Source organism: Selaginella moellendorffii, unplaced genomic scaffold, assembly GCF_000143415.4.
Source record: "Selaginella moellendorffii unplaced genomic scaffold, v1.0 SELMOscaffold_5, whole genome shotgun sequence".
In the NCBI taxonomy this organism is placed as follows: Eukaryota; Viridiplantae; Streptophyta; class Lycopodiopsida; order Selaginellales; family Selaginellaceae; genus Selaginella; species Selaginella moellendorffii.
In genome coordinates, this window is record NW_003314266.1 from 1826923 (window position 1) to 1843758 (window position 16836).

At 45.8% G+C, this 16836-nt stretch overlaps 4 protein-coding genes across 6 annotated transcripts; all 4 read right to left on the reverse strand.

The window, feature by feature from the left end:
- Positions 1-2544: 2544 nt before the first annotated feature.
- LOC9658825 (O-fucosyltransferase 20) lies at positions 2545-5607 on the reverse strand. Its single transcript, XM_002965144.2, has 6 exons — positions 4616-5607; positions 4376-4544; positions 4223-4312; positions 3873-4156; positions 2928-3186; positions 2545-2866 (listed from the first exon to the last, which is right to left on the reverse strand). The coding sequence occupies exons 1-6, from the start codon at positions 5200-5202 to the stop codon at positions 2639-2641; spliced, it is 1617 nt and encodes a 538-aa protein (XP_002965190.2). The 5' UTR covers positions 5203-5607; the 3' UTR covers positions 2545-2638.
- Positions 5608-5825: 218 nt separating this feature from the next.
- On the reverse strand, positions 5826-9072 carry LOC9660195. Its single transcript, XM_024669507.1, has 7 exons — positions 8742-9072; positions 8657-8683; positions 7087-8607; positions 6864-7040; positions 6624-6778; positions 6381-6517; positions 5826-6323 (listed from the first exon to the last, which is right to left on the reverse strand). Exons 1-3 carry the CDS (start codon positions 8992-8994, stop codon positions 7103-7105), a joined length of 1785 nt encoding a protein of 594 aa, XP_024525275.1. The 5' UTR covers positions 8995-9072; the 3' UTR covers positions 5826-6323; positions 6381-6517; positions 6624-6778; positions 6864-7040; positions 7087-7102.
- An 84-nt stretch (positions 9073-9156) lies between these two features.
- Positions 9157-12696, reverse strand: LOC9660196 (protein STRUBBELIG-RECEPTOR FAMILY 8). Of its 2 annotated transcripts, none has more exons than XM_024669506.1 (18): positions 12486-12696; positions 12215-12304; positions 12014-12146; positions 11877-11948; positions 11762-11827; positions 11640-11708; positions 11515-11586; positions 11387-11458; positions 11271-11336; positions 11150-11215; positions 10790-11100; positions 10487-10734; positions 10166-10437; positions 9972-10110; positions 9769-9908; positions 9552-9708; positions 9345-9497; positions 9157-9287 (listed from the first exon to the last, which is right to left on the reverse strand). In XM_024669506.1, the coding sequence occupies exons 2-17, from the start codon at positions 12294-12296 to the stop codon at positions 9351-9353; spliced, it is 2112 nt and encodes a 703-aa protein (XP_024525274.1). In that variant the 5' UTR covers positions 12297-12304; positions 12486-12696; the 3' UTR covers positions 9157-9287; positions 9345-9350. The 2 variants fall into 2 exon arrangements, with proteins under 2 accessions (XP_024525274.1, XP_002965192.2); XM_002965146.2 differs by having other exon boundaries at positions 9157-9295; positions 12486-12693.
- Positions 12697-12944: 248 nt separating this feature from the next.
- LOC9660198 lies at positions 12945-16631 on the reverse strand. Of its 2 annotated transcripts, XM_024669831.1 has the most exons (6): positions 16497-16631; positions 16208-16410; positions 15106-16153; positions 14011-15045; positions 13531-13931; positions 12945-13239 (listed from the first exon to the last, which is right to left on the reverse strand). In XM_024669831.1, exons 3-5 carry the CDS (start codon positions 16138-16140, stop codon positions 13563-13565), a joined length of 2439 nt encoding a protein of 812 aa, XP_024525599.1. In that variant the 5' UTR covers positions 16141-16153; positions 16208-16410; positions 16497-16631; the 3' UTR covers positions 12945-13239; positions 13531-13562. The 2 variants fall into 2 exon arrangements, with proteins under 2 accessions (XP_024525599.1, XP_024525598.1); XM_024669830.1 differs by having other exon boundaries at positions 16208-16631.
- Between the last annotated feature and the right edge of the window lie 205 nt (positions 16632-16836).

The window sequence follows — 16836 nt, forward strand, 5'->3', positions numbered from 1 at the left end:
GTGCAGCAAATGTTGCTTAGGTGGCAAAATCAAATATCATTTCTTAGCTTGGATATTATGATTAAAATTTTTTTTGACTTAAACTTGCCCCAATAATTAAGATGCCATTTAGCCTATCATACATGTTGGGATAAAAATGCAATTAAGAAAAAGAAGGTGATAAAACTGAAGATGAGTAAACATAAGATATATCATGAATATCAAAATGGAGTAAAAAAATTAATTCAACCAAAGCAATCTACATTTACTATTACTGGTTTCTTTAGTAATAACTTTTTATTTTAAAAGTTTGTTTTTACAAAATTTATTTTTTAGGTAATGGCTCCAGGATAATGTAATACATAAATCCCTAAGCCCCAAACTGGGGATAAAAGGGTTGGTAGTGGATAAAGCAAAAATCAAACAAGCATAACACATTTAAATTAAAAGCTTCAACTTAGAAAGTTAAGAATTGGAATGGAACTCCTAACAAAGTGTTCAAGGAATGAGCACGAAATAATCAATAATCAATAATCATTGAGAGTTTTGCATCTAAATTGTTAATTGGGTAACACCCAGACAAGTGCCACATGTGCTTGCCATTAGAGCGGCTAAGCCTCACCAATGGATAAGGCAATTCTTTGTCTATACTGATGTATTGACGATGTATTGATCAAGCAATTCCATATGGATTGCCTCTCCCTAGGCATGAGACTTTACAAACTATAAATTTAAAACCTAATAAACTACATTTCAAACATGAGGTTAGTCTTAATACAAAAAGATTAAACACCTTTATAAATCTTTTGACTAACAACAAACATATCTAACATATATTAGTAACAATTATATTCTGTAATTCTTTTCTTAGTTTTACCTGGGTCTGTGTAGTAGTATTAGCATTCTTAAAATTTATTGTTCTATATTCCAAGTAAAGCACATGGCAAAGTAGTTATTTGCTAAATTAATTGGTTTAGGTGTTTGAGTTTAAGGGTACATACAATTTTTTATTTCTAGGCTAAACTTTGTTTAGGTTTGAGTAATACATTAATGTTCTTCCCTTCCCTAAATTAATGACAATTAATCTTAATGATTCTTCTTTACTTTTGTTTAATCTGGGTAGTATAAATCTGTTTGTATCCCAAGTAAAAACATAACATCTGATTGATAAAATTATTTTTTAGTAATTCTTCATTTACTTTATTTAGTCTGGGAGTGTACTAAATATATTTATATTCTAATAACTATAAAAAAATTATTCTCAGAAATATATTTTTACTTTTCTCTGGGTTGGATATTAAAGTTTCTTTAAATTTTAGTGTTCTAAATATATTTATATTCCCAAGTAATAATTTGCATATATTATCTTTATCAATAATATTTACTTACTAATTCTTATTTTTTCACTTCGGGATATTCTAAGTACATGGTAAATGTTGTATAGTATTGAATGTGTATATATATATACACACACACATATAAATATCAAAAAGAAAAAATTGTATAAAATTATTAATTTTTGTACTCATCCAGCATTTGCTAGACAATGTCTATTGAGATAATAAGGAGGAGTTACTGAATTTTTTTTGCTGTTAGATCCAGCCAATGGCAGCTGTTGGATTGAGGTGTAACTGTCAAAAGGTTATTTCTTTAACCATATCTTACTGAAATTTTAATAAGATTTTGTCTTGGCTAATAATTGTTTGCATCATGCATGTTTGGGCAAGAATCAAAATGGCACTATCTGCTCCCTCAATCTCAATCCCTCTGAATCTCTTAACAGCATGCAGCAAGCTATATGGAGCAAATGTTAGGCATGGGGAAGGTGCTCTATAGATTTGCAAACAAAGTTATGGGTTGAAAGCTTAATTTCAACCATACAGATACTCATTGAGGTGTTGGCCTTTGAAAAGAATTCTAAACAAAGTTGGTGAGTAGATTCCAAATGCACATGTTAATCTCCATAAGAACTTAATGTTAATGTTTGAACTGGGAATTTCTTGGTAGTGGGACAATAAACAAGATTGCTGGCTCAGCCAAAAGAATGTCTAGTCTTAAGTGAGCTAGGGCAGCACTTGCTTTTGCCAATTGCCTTCATGAATAACCACACTGTGTTTTCTGCTTGCTGCCTCGAGTCAAGCAGGTTCTTAAGCTTCATATCAGCACTTCATGGTGGGAGAAAGAGCCTAGAGCTAGAGAAAGAGCAATGTTTGTGTACCCATGCTTACAACATTATTTTAGTTTCTCCAACTCGAAGTTAGTGTCCAATTTACAGTTTCTAGGATGTGAACATAAATTGATTATAAGAGTCTATCAAATCGTTCATAGTCATCTTACAGCTTTAATCTGGAAAGATATTAGCAAGGTATATGCAAGCCACTTGTATGGACAATAGCGAGGTGCTAGGAATGGTAAGGATAATCTAGGTTGTGAGGATATTGTGAAGTGTTTTATAGTTTCAAAAGCATTTCCTCCAGGCTTAATACTTGCTGTTGGATCTGATGCTGCCTTAGAGATCCAGCAAGAGATTATTGATAATATGTGAATCAAAAAAACTTTGCCATATCTAGTCAGATATAAAATTGTATTTAACCATATCATTAGTATAACAGAACAAACGTTCTGAAAGAATGATCAAATTCTACAACCTAGCTATCAATCAACTGGGATGATTAGTTTTGCACATACATTCAGCCACTGGGTAGCCCAATACGTCCCGCCCTTTTTTCTCCATCCACATGGCAGGCTGGCCAACCGATTCTCGGTGTAATTCCCGGATGGCAGCGTTGAAATCTCTCTGGGGAAGGCTCGAATTGAGGAAGAAAGGTAGCATTTCTCTCTTGTTAGGGGTTATATGCTTCCGATGGCCTGTGTAAGCTCTATGTCCCTGTTGCGGCAAGATCAAAATGTTCTATTAGATTGAAAAGAAATTCAAAACTGCATCTTACCTTGAGAGCGTGACCCATGTTTCCTCCATGAGATGGCATGAACACGTCGCTGTTTAAAGAGACGACGTAGTCAATTGCTGCGAGCCTGGACGCCTTGCTGCGAAAGGCCTCCAGCTCTTGAGGAGTTGCAATGTCGTGCTTGTTGACCAAGTTTGGGAATTCCTGCTTGAGTGGCTGCAAAGCTCGTGATCCTCCAAATGGTTCCCCCCCAGCCCAGTAAATCCGGGTCCAGGACGTGGCTCCAAGTCCTCGAAGCAACCTGCACAGATACAACACAATAAGCATCATCACGATCTGGAATGGAGCTTTCAAAAACAAAGAAGCACAATAGCGAAAATTAAAACAACAAAAAGCCCATGACGAGCACGACCGACGACTTCTTGAATGCAAAGTGCAACTCCCAAGGATTACGATTTCATGACTTCAAAGAAACAGTCTGTCTCTTACGGGACCCAGGAACGGCTTACTCCGTTTTCTTGCTGGCCTCACGAATCTCAGCCGCAATAATATGCAGGGCATTTAGTGGTGCGATAGTGGAGCAAGCAGTACTAGAAAGACAATAAGTACACCCCAGTCACAACACTAGAAGGCAGCACGAGAAGCAGTAGTTGTAAATGTCGCCAATCAGAAAAATGAGCTGGCTGGGATCAGGCGAGCAAAAAGATCATGCAAAGCATGATGGTCAGCTGAATAATTGCATCCCTCTCTACGACAACGACGGTTGAAAAGAATTGCGCTAGGACAGCGACACACAAGATCGATCGCAAAGCATACAACCAAGCTGCTAGAAGCTCTGCATAAAGTATCCATGCACAAAACTACAAAGAAGTTGCGATGATCCGGAAAGAAAGCAGCGTGCAATAACATAATGCCGGCTCAATAGCAACCAAAAGAAAAGGCAGCACGAACGATCCATGACCAAAGATATGGTTAAGAAACGCTTACCTTGCTACTTCTTTTGCCGTGAGCGGACAAAGTCCAGCAAGTTGACGTTCTTCTTGGGTCATGTTGGATCGTCCAGTGAGGAGTTTCGGATTCAGGCGTCGCTCGGTCCGAATTTCTTCGTCATGCTCGGGCCCCAGGCCTGGAAGACAGCCTGTTCTAACCCACACGTCTTTTTCTAGACGCAAGTGGAGGGCCAAGTAAGGACCTTGACTCCACATTCTTTGAGTGATTTGATCGCCAAGTGCCTGTATCGGAGCTGCAAATCGAAGCGCGTGGAACGCTACCTGCTCGCCAATAAAAAACAAGCGAGTTGTAAAGTGGAAGATAAAACTAAGACTATCTCCGCTTACTTTGCAACGAAGCTTCTGGAGGTCTGCTGGTAGATCTTTGGACAGCCGCGAGTCGAGGCCTCTTAGTAAGAGAATGCCATCTCTCCTAAGCTGGAAAGGCAAGAACAAAAAAGAAAGGGTCAGAAAATCTAGCTCAGGCTAAGCTGTGCTTACTCGTTTTGAGTAGTGTTGCTTGAACCATTCCGGGCTTGCGTTCAAAGGCGTCCGCTTCTCCTCGGCTGGTCGCGTTCCAATATGAGTCGAGGGCAGCGAAGTTACGATCCTCACGTCGGCTTGCAAGCTCGTCTTGAAATGCTCGAAATCGAAGATGTCAGAAAATTCACTGATCGCGAGGAGATAAAACAATGATAAGCCACACGGAATCCAAAGAGAAAGGAAGAGACGAATGCCCACCTATCATCGCCCCATATAACATTGACTTGCATGATCGGAACCACGAGAGCAGCGCCGAGGATACGCGCGATGACCACGGCATCAACTATCTGGTTGCGTTGCTGGTTCAATCCACCCGAGACGACGACAACCAGATAGTTCCTCCTGTCCGAAAGGATGCGGGACGAATCCAGTCCGTAGCGATCGCTGAATTTCAAGCACGGCTTGTAGCCCTGATCGTCTGGCTGCTGCCAAAAGTCCCTCTCTTCGTTCGTGAGATTCCCAAGCACGAAATTCTTCGATGTAGATGGCGCTAGATCATCGCGATGGCGATCCAAGGCATCCTTGCCGCCGTTGTCGAAGAAGCTGGAGGTGGAGGTGGCTTTGTTGTTGCAATTCTCGTCGCCGGGATGCCATCGGCTCAAGAACACGAACATGCTCAAGACGCCAAAGCCCGCAATGAGAATCCCCCAAAGGCTCACAATGTAGGTTGCCCGGCTAAAGAATCGCTTCGTGGGCCGCTTCTTGGGAGAGAGGAGTAAGGCGGTGAGCGCTGTGCTGGGAACGAGCGCTGGAATCGTTATCAGGGACGGCTTGCTGATCGCCATGGATCAAAGCGCGAGAGGAGAAGGAGAGAAAAAGATCTGTCCTGGACGGAAATATTTCGGGGCTGGAGTGGATCGCGATCTCAGATTAGAATCCCAGCGACGCCTCCTGCTATCCGTGCTCCCTGTTCTTGGCGGTCCTCCAGCTGCGATCCCTGTGGCCGCATTCGTATGCGCCGCCTTGTCGCATGCTGCTCCCAAACATCCACCGAGCAAGAGCGTGGCGAGGCGATCGATCGACGAAACCACCGGCGCAACCTAGCGCCCCGCTGGATCGATGGAGGAATGCGACCGCGCACGACCGATACCAAATGCTGAGGAGACGCTTGAGCGAACATAAGAACCCTAAGCCTCTTCTCAAACGTGGAGCCTTGATCTCCAAGAAAACTAACCTGATAGGCAAAAAGAGAATGGAATGGAGAGAGAGAGCACTGGTCTTTCCTGCCAGCTCATGGACCTCCTTTCCACGTCTCTGCCACGTCACGGGTGGGATACATACTCCGTAGAATTCTACAGCCAGCTGGAAAGCTAATGGTTAGTTGGGTGGTCTCAATGGTTGTTTGATTTGGAATTTTCTCATCCTTTTGGCACCATTACTTTAAAATAATCTCTGGAAATATCAGCTATAGAAAATTTTAAGCCATAATTTAATGTTTTTTTCTGGTTGAAAGAGAGATGTCAGCTTTGGTGTGCACAATGCAGCTGGAGGCCAACTTATGGACACACACAAAAAAAAGAGTGTAGGTAGATAGATAGGCAGCTCTCTTTGCTTTGGTGGTTTGGAAAGGTCTTAGCATTGGCTGCCTGCTTTCTAGATTTGCTTTGAGCATTCCTGCAAGAAAAAGAGAAAGAGAAAAGAAAAAATAGAGAAAAAAGAGATGAGCAAAAGAGTTAATAAAGAAAGGAAGCCAAGAAAGAGACTCAAGAACAGCTCTAGCACTCCAGCCAGCAGCAGCGTTGTTTCTTGTTTGGAGGTGTATCCAAGTCCTTTGTGGTTTGCTGTCAATCCTGCCTGTAACACAACTGTGAAAGCAGCAGTAGCAGTAGCAGTAGCAGTAGCAGCAGCAGCAGCAGCAACAGTGGACTTTGGTTCTCTTTCTCTCCGAGTCCTGTTCTTCCCGCGCCTTGCATAAAAATTCTTACAATATATCTCTTACTAGCAAGAGAGAAAGCAGCAGTACCTTATTATTCCTGGTGTACAGGAGCTTTGCATTGAATCGGTTGATGCTATCTCTCTCCTTTGTTTTGGCACGGCAGCTTTTCTTACATGCCTATCTTCTCGTCTCGATTTTTGACTCCGCCTGACACCGATATCCTCCTGCAGTATGTATAACTAATAAGGATCCAATGCTGGATTAGCTCCGCATGGCTAAGCTAAGACGGTTCCAAAGGCTTGAAACTAATCTGAGGAAAAACAGCCATACCTCTCCATCCATTCGAGTGTTCTCCAGCGCGGGCGATTGTTCGTACGTTTGTGATGCTCCTTGCTTGGTTGCTCTGGCATTCTTGTCCGCCATGGAGCTCGTATCTCCATCATCTCCATCGCCAACTGCTTGTCGTCACGGCTCCAGCTGCATCACTGCATGTGAGAACAAAGGAGAAAAAACAGAAATAAATGAATAAGAAAAACCATGTTAAGAAACATTTAAAAATATGTCTCGCACCTCACAGGTCTGAGATATCCTGCCGCTGCCAAAGCCCTTGAAGTCATGTGTTTGCATTTAGACGTTCACGTACAGCTCTAGCAATTTGCCTCGGAGAAGACCCAAGTTCGTTGGCAGCAGCAGCAGAGCAGGATCCAAAGTTTCTGTCTTTTTTATGTTTTCTTTTCCTCCTTTCTCCTGTCAACCGAACGAGTAAGAGCATTAGATGAAGAAAGACTCATACCTTCTAAGTCGGAAGATTATATCTTCACCGAGAGAACAAACTGCTCCAATCGCTGAGCAAATATCTCCTCCACGGCCACTTGCTTGGTAAACAGAGGGAAGAATCTCTCTGGTACCACCAGCACGAACCAATATTTCGGCGGTGGAGCTCGGCCTTGCTTCTCACACCAATCGTCCAAAAACTCGATTATTTTGCCAACGTACTTCCACTTGATCGGGCTCTCCAGCGTCACTGCCACTCGAAAAATCAGTCCAGTGACAGTCCTCCCAGGCGTCAAAAAGGAATCAACGGTCCCCTCTGGCTTCATCACAGGCTTCACGTAGTGCTCCCATCCCAGAAAATGTAGAGGAAGTTTATCCTTGTGATGCAACTGACCACGACTCGTGAAGAGCTCAGCATATAAATAAGTCTGTCCCGAGCTCTTGTCAAAGTACTGGCAAACGGCTCGCTGTGGTCGTATCGTTTTCCGGAATTCTTTCTTCCCGTCGTCTAAGCTCCGCATGACGAACGCACCACCCCGGCCTAGTTCCTCGTGCACTATTCTTTCGAATGGGACTTCTCGTAAACCAGCCAAAGCCGACACTGGAGTGTTGATGAGCTTGATTCGTTCCGTCAAACTGGTTTCCACGAGACCTGCTAGTATGACGTCTTTGGCGTACGTCGAGGCAGGGACGTACAACTTTGTAGTTGTTGAGCTGTTTTCCTCGAAAGAATCCGAAGTCTTTCTCGAGTACCTGTTCCGTACTAGCTTTTCCATATCTCGCCTGTTTGAGCAGCTCTCGGGAAACGATTTCCAGTTAACCAGCACGGCCGCGTTGTCGACCGAGCTCTTCAAGTCCCCCAAAGTATAAGAACCCGAGTTGTAAAGGCAGCGGGGAACGCCACCAACGTAGAAGAAGCGGAGTTCCAAGTCGACAACGTCTAGCCCGAGATCCTCGAGGCAAAGCTCGCACTGTTCCAAGCTCCAGTCTTCCATATAGATAACCTTTCCTCCTGACCAGCTCGAAAAATCGAAAGGACCATCTTCTCGATCGAGTGCCACGCACTGGAGCAAAGGACCTGGATGCAGGACGGGCTTGGAAGGACCATCCAGAATGAGCCATACGGTCGAGTTCACGAACTGTCCAGCCTCGGTGTAGCTTCTAAACACTCTGGTGCTCGGACAAGTTCCCGAAAAGTTGTACAGAATCCATGTCTGGCAGTCTTTGCATCGATATACCACGGCCTTCTTCTCCAGAGCTAGAGAGACGAGCCACAGTATCCCAAAAACACTCTTTCCAATGCCTGGCGTCCCTACAAGGTGGATGTTTTTCACCTTTCCAGTTAAGTTCTTTATTTCCGCTGCGATGTCATGATAGGCCTCGTGCACCCAGAGAGATTTGTATTCCATGCTGTCCGCAAGAAATGGAATTCTACCGGGAAAGTGGATGACATTACGGGGCTTGAATATGTTCTCGTCCGCGGGCATCGACTTTACCATTTCAAAGACTTCGTTTGCAAAGGCTTGATACTGTGAGCCACCTGAAAGAAGAACAAAGGCACGGTCAAAAACGTAAGTATTGAAACTTACCATAAGATAATCCATTATCAGCAACAACTGAATACATAGAAAAGATGTGAGAAGAAAGACAACTAAGAATTTCGAAACTGCATACCTGGACAGCCTCGAGCTTCAAGAGCCGTTGCTTCGGACTTTCCATCACCAAAACCCCACTCTCGGACCTCCTCAATATCATCCAGACCCTTGCCTTCTCCGTCCACCTGAAGAACATCTGTACCAACACACAGAGTCGAAACATCCAGCTTCCAGAAACTAGCAATCTTCTGCACATCCAGCTTCCTTCCTGGAGCAAGAGCAAAGCGTTGCACTGTGCCAGAGTACCGGACCCAAACCCTTTCCTTCATCATCGCGTCACGCCTCCGAGACAGTGAAGGATTAAAGAGAGGTTCTCCTTCCCCTTCTTCTGCGCAACTTTATTCTCCACTTTAACGGATACGGCTTCGTCATCGAGCACAAAAACATACAGAGACAGAATCAACAGTGCTCAGAAAAAAAAAAACATTAGGTGGTACCAGAAACATACTTCAAATTGATCCACATTACCTTATATATACAAATCGTAACTAGAGGAGGCCGCATTCTTACACTACTGTCTCCAAAATTCTCGAGCCTCACAGTGTTATTCTTATAGAGTTTCATCCTGAGGCTCTGTCCAAAACGCTGGTTAGCTCTAGCAAAACAGGCCGTCGGCTTGAACCTTTTATCAGTAGTCTGAAGGCGGGTCGTGCATGCTTCTTTGAGAACCACCAAGCTCATCGCCCGAGCTCCGTTTGCTGAGGCTGGCCCGTTGCATCAACCGGACTAGAGACTGGACAACCTCGGACATTGGAGGCCTAAACTCGGGCTCAGGCTGCATAGAAAGTAACAGAATGTCGACCGAGTGAATCAGCAAACACTTTTTTACCTGAACACACGACGAGATAACGTCTGCGAAGCGAGACAAAGACTTGGCTGGATAGATGCCTTTCAACGCAGGGTCCACCATTTTAGACAGCGCATCAATATCGTGGAGTTGAGGTGTGGCCCATCTCACCAGCGACTGCTCCGAGCGCGCTCTTGAACTGAATAGAACACCTCTTTAGCTAATGGAACATATAACCTTGAAAACTAGGAAACCTTACCTGTCCAGAGGCTTACGCCCTGTCAGTAGCTCCAGCATCACCACTCCAAAACTGTACACATCGCTTTTAACGGTATAAACACCAGACATTGCAAACTCCGGAGCACTGTAGCCAAAGGAACCCAGCATTTGTGCCGCAACCTGCCAGTTTTTTCCTATCAGCAAAGGAATAAAAGAGAATTTAAAAGCGCTAGTTCTTCAGACCTGTCGATCGGACGACGTGGAACTCAAAGCTGCAAGCCCACAGTCAGTTAAATGTGGACTCATATCATCGTCGAGTAGAATGTTGGCGGACTTAAAATTGCGATGCACAACCGCTGGCGAACATACCTCGTGCAAATACCTGTCAGCATAGTTGTAATTAGCCAAGTTCTTATGAAATAGATATCAGCACTTACTCAAGTGCTCGCGCAGCTCCTAACGCAATTTTGACTCGTTGATTCCATGATAGCCGTTTACTCGTCTCATCAAGAACGTGCAACATCTCATGAAGTGTTCCTCTGTTGAAATACTCATACACGAGCAGCCGTTGTCCATGCTCTGCACAGTATCCGACAAGCTCTGTAACATTTGTGTGCCGCAGACGAGCAATGGTAGAAACAAATGCAAGAAACTCTTCATTTGTTTGTACCGTGGATCCTGATGCGTCGAGCTTCTTGACAGCTAACGGCTGCACCATCAGATTTGTCAGTCTGCTGCCAATTACGCATTGTGCTTACCGTGCCATTTTGAAGCTCTGCACGATAGACTCTTCCCAAAGAACCTTCACCCAAAAGATTTTCTTGCGCAAAGCTGTTTGTGGCAGCCTGAAGATCGGCGACGGAGTAAGAAGTTGCAGCAACCGACGCTTTCGAATTTTTGTGTTTTATAGGACTACGCTCAGCAGCCGGAGTCTTTAGCGGTGGTGGCTTTAAGACTTTTTCGGGAGGAGAAAGTCTTGTTTTCTGTTCCATTTTAAGCTCTTTCACTGGTTTTGCAAGAAGACCGTTAGCTAGAATGCACAACTCAATAGAAGAGCATACCTTTAGCAGGAGCATTATGAGGAGTTAGCCATGAGCTCTCCATTTTCTTTTCCAGGTCCGGTTTTCGTTTTCTCTTACGCATGTAGCATACAGCGACAAGGCCAGCGATAACAGCAGCCAATACCAATGCAACAATTATACCAGCCATTTTTCCTTGTGACAAACCGCCACTTTCAGCTTCTTTAGACTGCCTCGATGAAGACTTGGTCCCAGGACTTTTTCCTCCAGCTTGTGCTCGTGGTGGAGGTGGAGGAGGCGTGAAAGGAGGTGGAGGGGGAGCCGGCGAAGTACTAAAATTGTTCCCACCGTCCCTGTAAAAGCAACGTTAGTATTTAGTACGTGTGAGGTTCCCTTCATTACCTTAAGTTGGGAATAGATCGAAGTGAGCTTGGAACCCATCCATTAAACTGATTATTTTCAACGTTTCTGAAAAAGAAAGCTTACGATAGAAAAAAAAAAAAAAAACAATTAGATATCTTACAAGTCAGCAAGAGGCAAATCAGACAGTACGTTAATATCCCCGCTGAGTTTATTGTTCTGGACGTGCCTGTGTAAAAGCTGAGTTTCAAGGATGATATTTGGGGAAGAAAGGCTTACATAACGGATATGCTAATCAAACCCGCAAATGAGGAAGGAAGCGAGCCAGTAAGTTGATTAAAGGACACGTCTCTGAAAATTTCGAAAACAGTCAAGTGTCATACTTCCGAATGCGTTTACATACTTACAGAAGATTCAAGTTGGAGAAGTTTTGAAAGACATCAGGAATTGTACCAATTAACTGGTTGTGGCTCACGTCTCTACACAAAAGTGCCACGATTAAAGTGATGTTTGGTGTCAGAAGAAAACTTACATTTTCGTTAGAGACCACAAATCTTTCAGAGAGTATGGAAGACCAGTCAACTGGTTGTTAGACAAGTACCTATCATAGAAAGTTTTAGGAAAATAAACAAGGCAAGGCTAGGAAGAACGTACATCTCTTGTAGTTGTGGCGGAAGCTGGTACGGGATCGCTTGACTGAGTTGATTGTTGCTCAAATCCCTACAACGAAAAATAAATTTCGTTCCCGAAAACAATCGATGAAACATACAGTATCTTGAGGTTCCGGAGCTGATCCAACGCGTATCCCAAGGACCCTCCCAAATTCTGACCGGGAAGCTTGCTGAAGAACACATAAATTATAGCGCATCAAAATCATCTTGCGATCTAAGAAAGTTCAGAACGTACATTGAGGTAACCCGAGGACCCGTACATAGCACTCCTTGCCATGATTCGCCGCATGGATCACCACCGGGCCCAGAGTTCCACCCAGATAGCCGCGGAGAATTCCAGCTTCCATAGAGGATCTTAAGCCCATTAACTGCGAAAACAATGTGTCAATGCTTTCCTCATATCCCAAGACTGGCATATTTGCACAACACGACTTACCATCGCCAATCTCTGTGATCGCACGAACTGTCCAGGCCACTTGCATGAGGAGCGCCAGACGAAAGAGAGCAGACCGAGCCATCGTGGTGTCTGCCAAGGCAAAAAGAAGAGATCAATCACACCGATTCGCTCAAGAGAAATCCGGACTGACTGAGACTCGGACACGAAGAAGGGATGATACAGGAGAAATTTCGAGAGAAATGAAGGCGCCGGATCTAAATGCCTAAGCCACGCAACAGCATTGCGAGGAATCGGCGCTCTAGAGATTCACCTGGTAGCGGCGCCTCGCGATGACGGGATTTCGATCGCTGTGCGCTTCATTCCACGGCTACCCTGGCCAATCGCCGGGCTCGTCGCGCAGCTCTCGCTACCCTACCGTGCAAGCAAGAACTAAATGCTGATGCCCTGGAGCTCTCGCAGGAGCCTCAGCCCCAATCTTAACTAGCTATTAATCTCGAAACTACGAGCAAATGGTTGCTTCGTACAGCCACCCGGTAGATATGGGCAGGGAGGTCGCAAACACGTTTGGCACTGTTTGTGTGCCAGTCTGGATCCGGACAAATAGACCATTTCTCTAGTGGGCCATGGCCCATGACACGGAATGTAAGTTAACGGCCTGCTGCAGGTATTCCATCCCGCTGGACCGGCGGCGCTGGTTAAAGAGGTCATACTGGGAGTCGAGCCGGTGACGTGCGAGAGCGATGGCCCTTCTGTGTGTAGTTAGCGGACAAAAAGAAACGCGAACCATGAATTTTTGACACGGGAACAAAAGAGTGTGAGGGAAGAGGGCCCCCACATTGAGATCACGGGCTTTGATCTTTCTTTTTTCCTTCCTTGTGTGAGGACTTTAGGAGTGGGCGAACCATCAAGGCCTTCCTCTAAACAGCGAGCCATCACTTCACCGAAAGAACACATTTGATAGCTACGACTTGCGGGAAATTAAAAAGAAAGCTGGTGGTCGGTTCCACACAAAAGCAGTGCTCTGGAAGCGATTGCTAGATTCTTGTTTTGCGCTAGGGGGAGTACTGCAGCAATGAAGAGCGGTAAGAGTTAGTAGGTCCAAATCGCATCGGTTAGCTTGGAGTTTTCATACGATGGATCTAAATGCGGCAGCTGGAACTTCCCTCAACTCAAGCTCCGGGAGATAATGAGATTGATCTAGATGAGCTACCGTAAGTTGCCTGAGCTAACGTAACTACTAAAAGAAAGAAGTAGCGTACCAGGACTCAAGCTCCATGAGGTAATGAGATTGATCTAGATGAGCTACCGTAAGTTGCCTGAGCTAACGCAACTACTAAAAGGATGGAATAGCGTACCAGGAGCCACGATGACCGCTGAGTTCTTTTTCTTAAGTGGAAATCTCCTCCTGGCCAGCCTCGAAGGCGCCCCAGATCTCGGCAATCTCGTCAGCTGAGAGGGACAAGGCGTCTGTCTCTGTCACCTTTGGAGCTGTAGGCATAACGGGTGTGGCTGGCAGGGACTTGAGTCCAGCAGACTTAACTTGAAACTCGAAGCCAGGCGATGGATGATCATCCTCCAGCCAGGCATCTCTGTTGAGGTCCAGGTCCTTGAAGTCGCGTCTTTTGCCAGGAGTCCTCTCTTTGTCCTCTTCAATAATGACGCTCTCCGCTGCTGCTTTTTCGTGATCGTCATTCTCAAAGCCAAACGATGAACACCTCTGAACCGGAGCTGCAGCGTTTTTGGAACTTCCCCTGTCCTGCGATAGAAAAAGCTGTGGAGTTAAAAGAAAAGGAAGAAAACAAATAGTGGAGGTGTCATACACGGTGCAACTTTACCTCATTCGAAGAATGCGTGCACCGGTCACAGTTTTGTTCTTGTGAAGCTGTCAAATCCACAGCAACCTTATTCGAAGATGTGTCCAGATGGAATGATGACGTTGATTCTTCTCTCTGCTGTGTCCTTGAAATGTGAAACCGAGGAACCTTACCAAATAGCTCATCCGGGTTCTTCATTATGTGAAAGGAGAACTCCGAGTGCTTGGACGAACCTATCCTCGCTTCGACGGACAGACCATTGCATGTTGAGCTTATTGACTGTCGTGGAGTGGCCGGGACGGAAGTGGAGCCTGTTCTCGTAGGGGAGTCAAGTGCCACGCTCAGATCCAGCTTGATACCATCCCTGTTTGACCTCTTGCTCTTGTCGGCCGCCATTCCCAACTTGAGCTCGAGATCTACATCCTGCTTAACTTCGTCCTCCTCCTCACCGCTGGACTGATCCAGCTCAATCATCAGAGCTAGCTTCAACGCCATCTTTTTAAGTTTCTTCGGAGTCCTTTCAAGCAGCTCCAAGAGTTCTGGATCAGGCGAGCAACTTCCAGCGTCCTGTCCCTCCTGCTCATGCAGAACCTGCTTGTCCTCCACGTTCGTATCGGTGCTTGCAATATCTACGTGCTTATCTTTGGTGTGGTCGTCCGTCGCCCCAAGGAACTTGTCTTCTAAAGCTCCTGGGACCGACAGCCGGAAGTTGAGGTTCTCCTGCGCAGCTGTAAACCTCTTTGGTGATCTAAGCCGTTTTGATCCCGAACGAGGTTCTTTGCTGAGGCAGGATGGATTTACTCCGGCTGACTCTTCGGTCGTGACTGAAGAGCTCGACTGAATGTCGAGATGGATCGCATCACTGAAAACCGAAAACTTTTCCGATTTTAAGACGCTGTTCGTCGACGCAGGAACAAGCTTCATGGCTGGCGCTGTTGGATGGTGAAAGTTACCAGATGTAAAAGTCTTGACTGGTGAGGAATGCCTGCGACAGTGTTGAGGCTTCAAACTGTTTAACGGTAGTTCCCGCAGAGCTGACCTTCCTTGAGCTTTGGCCTGTAATACCGAACGGTTAGACATTCACTAACATTTGATAATTCACTTTGTTCATCTTACCGTAACGTCTTTCGGCACTTGAGGAGGCTTTGCAGTCTCAGTCCTTGCACCCGGCAGGGATTTTTGAAACCGTGCTGCCGAAGCATTCAAGACAAAGTTACCGCTCCCGGTCCTTTTGTTAGGAGAACCTTTCCGAGGCGATCTTCGCCCCGGAGACTTCCTGCTGGGGGACCGTCGGCGCTGACGATTCGTAACAGCGGCTAGTTCCTCGCTGCTTAAAGATGAATGCGACGATGTACACCGTCCCCTTGACTTATCTGGAGAGACTGCGCGAAAGACCAGAGTCTGGTAGCACGGTAATCCAAGTCCTCTGGTCAGTGGAGCAGCTTCGGCCAAAGATTTCGTGACAGCGGCTTCAACCTTCTCACCAGAGATCTCGGTTGCTTGCTGAGTCTCTTCGTCGTCCTTTCTGTCTGCAGCGTGACCGTCGTTAAACTTGAAGTTGGCAGCCTTCAAACAAGCGATGGTAGCCAAGTGATCCGGACTCGGCCTTACGGAGTCCCCCGCCAAATCTCGCTTGCCTTCCTTTTGACTAGAGCACCGAGAGAGTGCCGCCTCTTTCGCGCTAGAAGACCTTGTAAGGCTACCTTCTTTAGCACTGGAAGATCTGCTCAGCGAGAGAACCCCGCTCTTATCGGCTTCCATGAACTTCAGCAAAGTTCGTTTAGGCTGTTCTCCCCCTGGTAAATCGTGGATGCCACTAGTGATGGCCTTCGCTCCTAGCAAATCCCGGCACCTTGTTCTCGATGGAGACAAAGGGTGTCGCCTAAGCTGCAGCGGGGGGACCTTGGAACCTCTGAGAAGCTTAGAAATACTTGAAAAGCCTCTCTTCGTCTGCCCCGGGCTCTCACACTCGGTGTAAACCGGATTCATGAATGCTCTAGCTTGGTGTTTTCGAGTTCCATCTTCGTCTTCCGTGTAAGACGCCCGCCTCACTGGGAAGAACACATTACCGTGTTTGTCCCAGCGACACTTTTCGGACTTTTCGGAGCCAGGGGTTGAGCGAGCACTCGACTTACTCACACACAGACCCATTCCGCTCAAGATCCTGCGTGAAAGGAGATGATAAGCAACGAGAACGAATCTATAAACAGGAACTCACTTTTGCGAAGAACAGCCGCTCCAAATGCCTCGAAAAACTCTGAAGCACTAGAACACCTCCGCGACCATTGCAATGTCGTCCTCTTGCTCTAAGCACCAAAACTTCTTATGGCCTAGCGTTGTAGCGTACCATAGAAGCTGTGGTGCGTCGTCCCCACACCTCTGGACCGCCATTTTTCCCGTCAAGGAACAAAACAAGCAAATCTGGCAAGGCCACCAGAAGTCAAGCGTGAAATCACAGAATAATCCCTGTGCAGGAAGGAAACGGTAAATCTCGGCTCACTCCTCACCAAGATCTGGAACAAGACGGCCGAGCCTTTCCCTGGAGACGACAAAGAGAGAGATCTACGCCAAGAAGCTCGAGCGTCTCCGGGCACTCAAACCCTGGCTCCTTCTTCCCACTTGATGAGGAGCCCTAAAGTATAGCAGCGCTTTTAGCAGGGTTTGTGAGATCCAAAGATTAAGACTCTTTGCAACGTCATTGAGCGGGAAAATTTCAAATTCGAAATGCTGCCGTTTGATTCAAAGGAAGTGTTCACTTTTTGTCCACTTCTTATGACATTGACAACATTGACTTCTTGTACGTGGAGAGGTGGCGTGGCAAAGAAAAAAACCGTAAGGTTTATATTT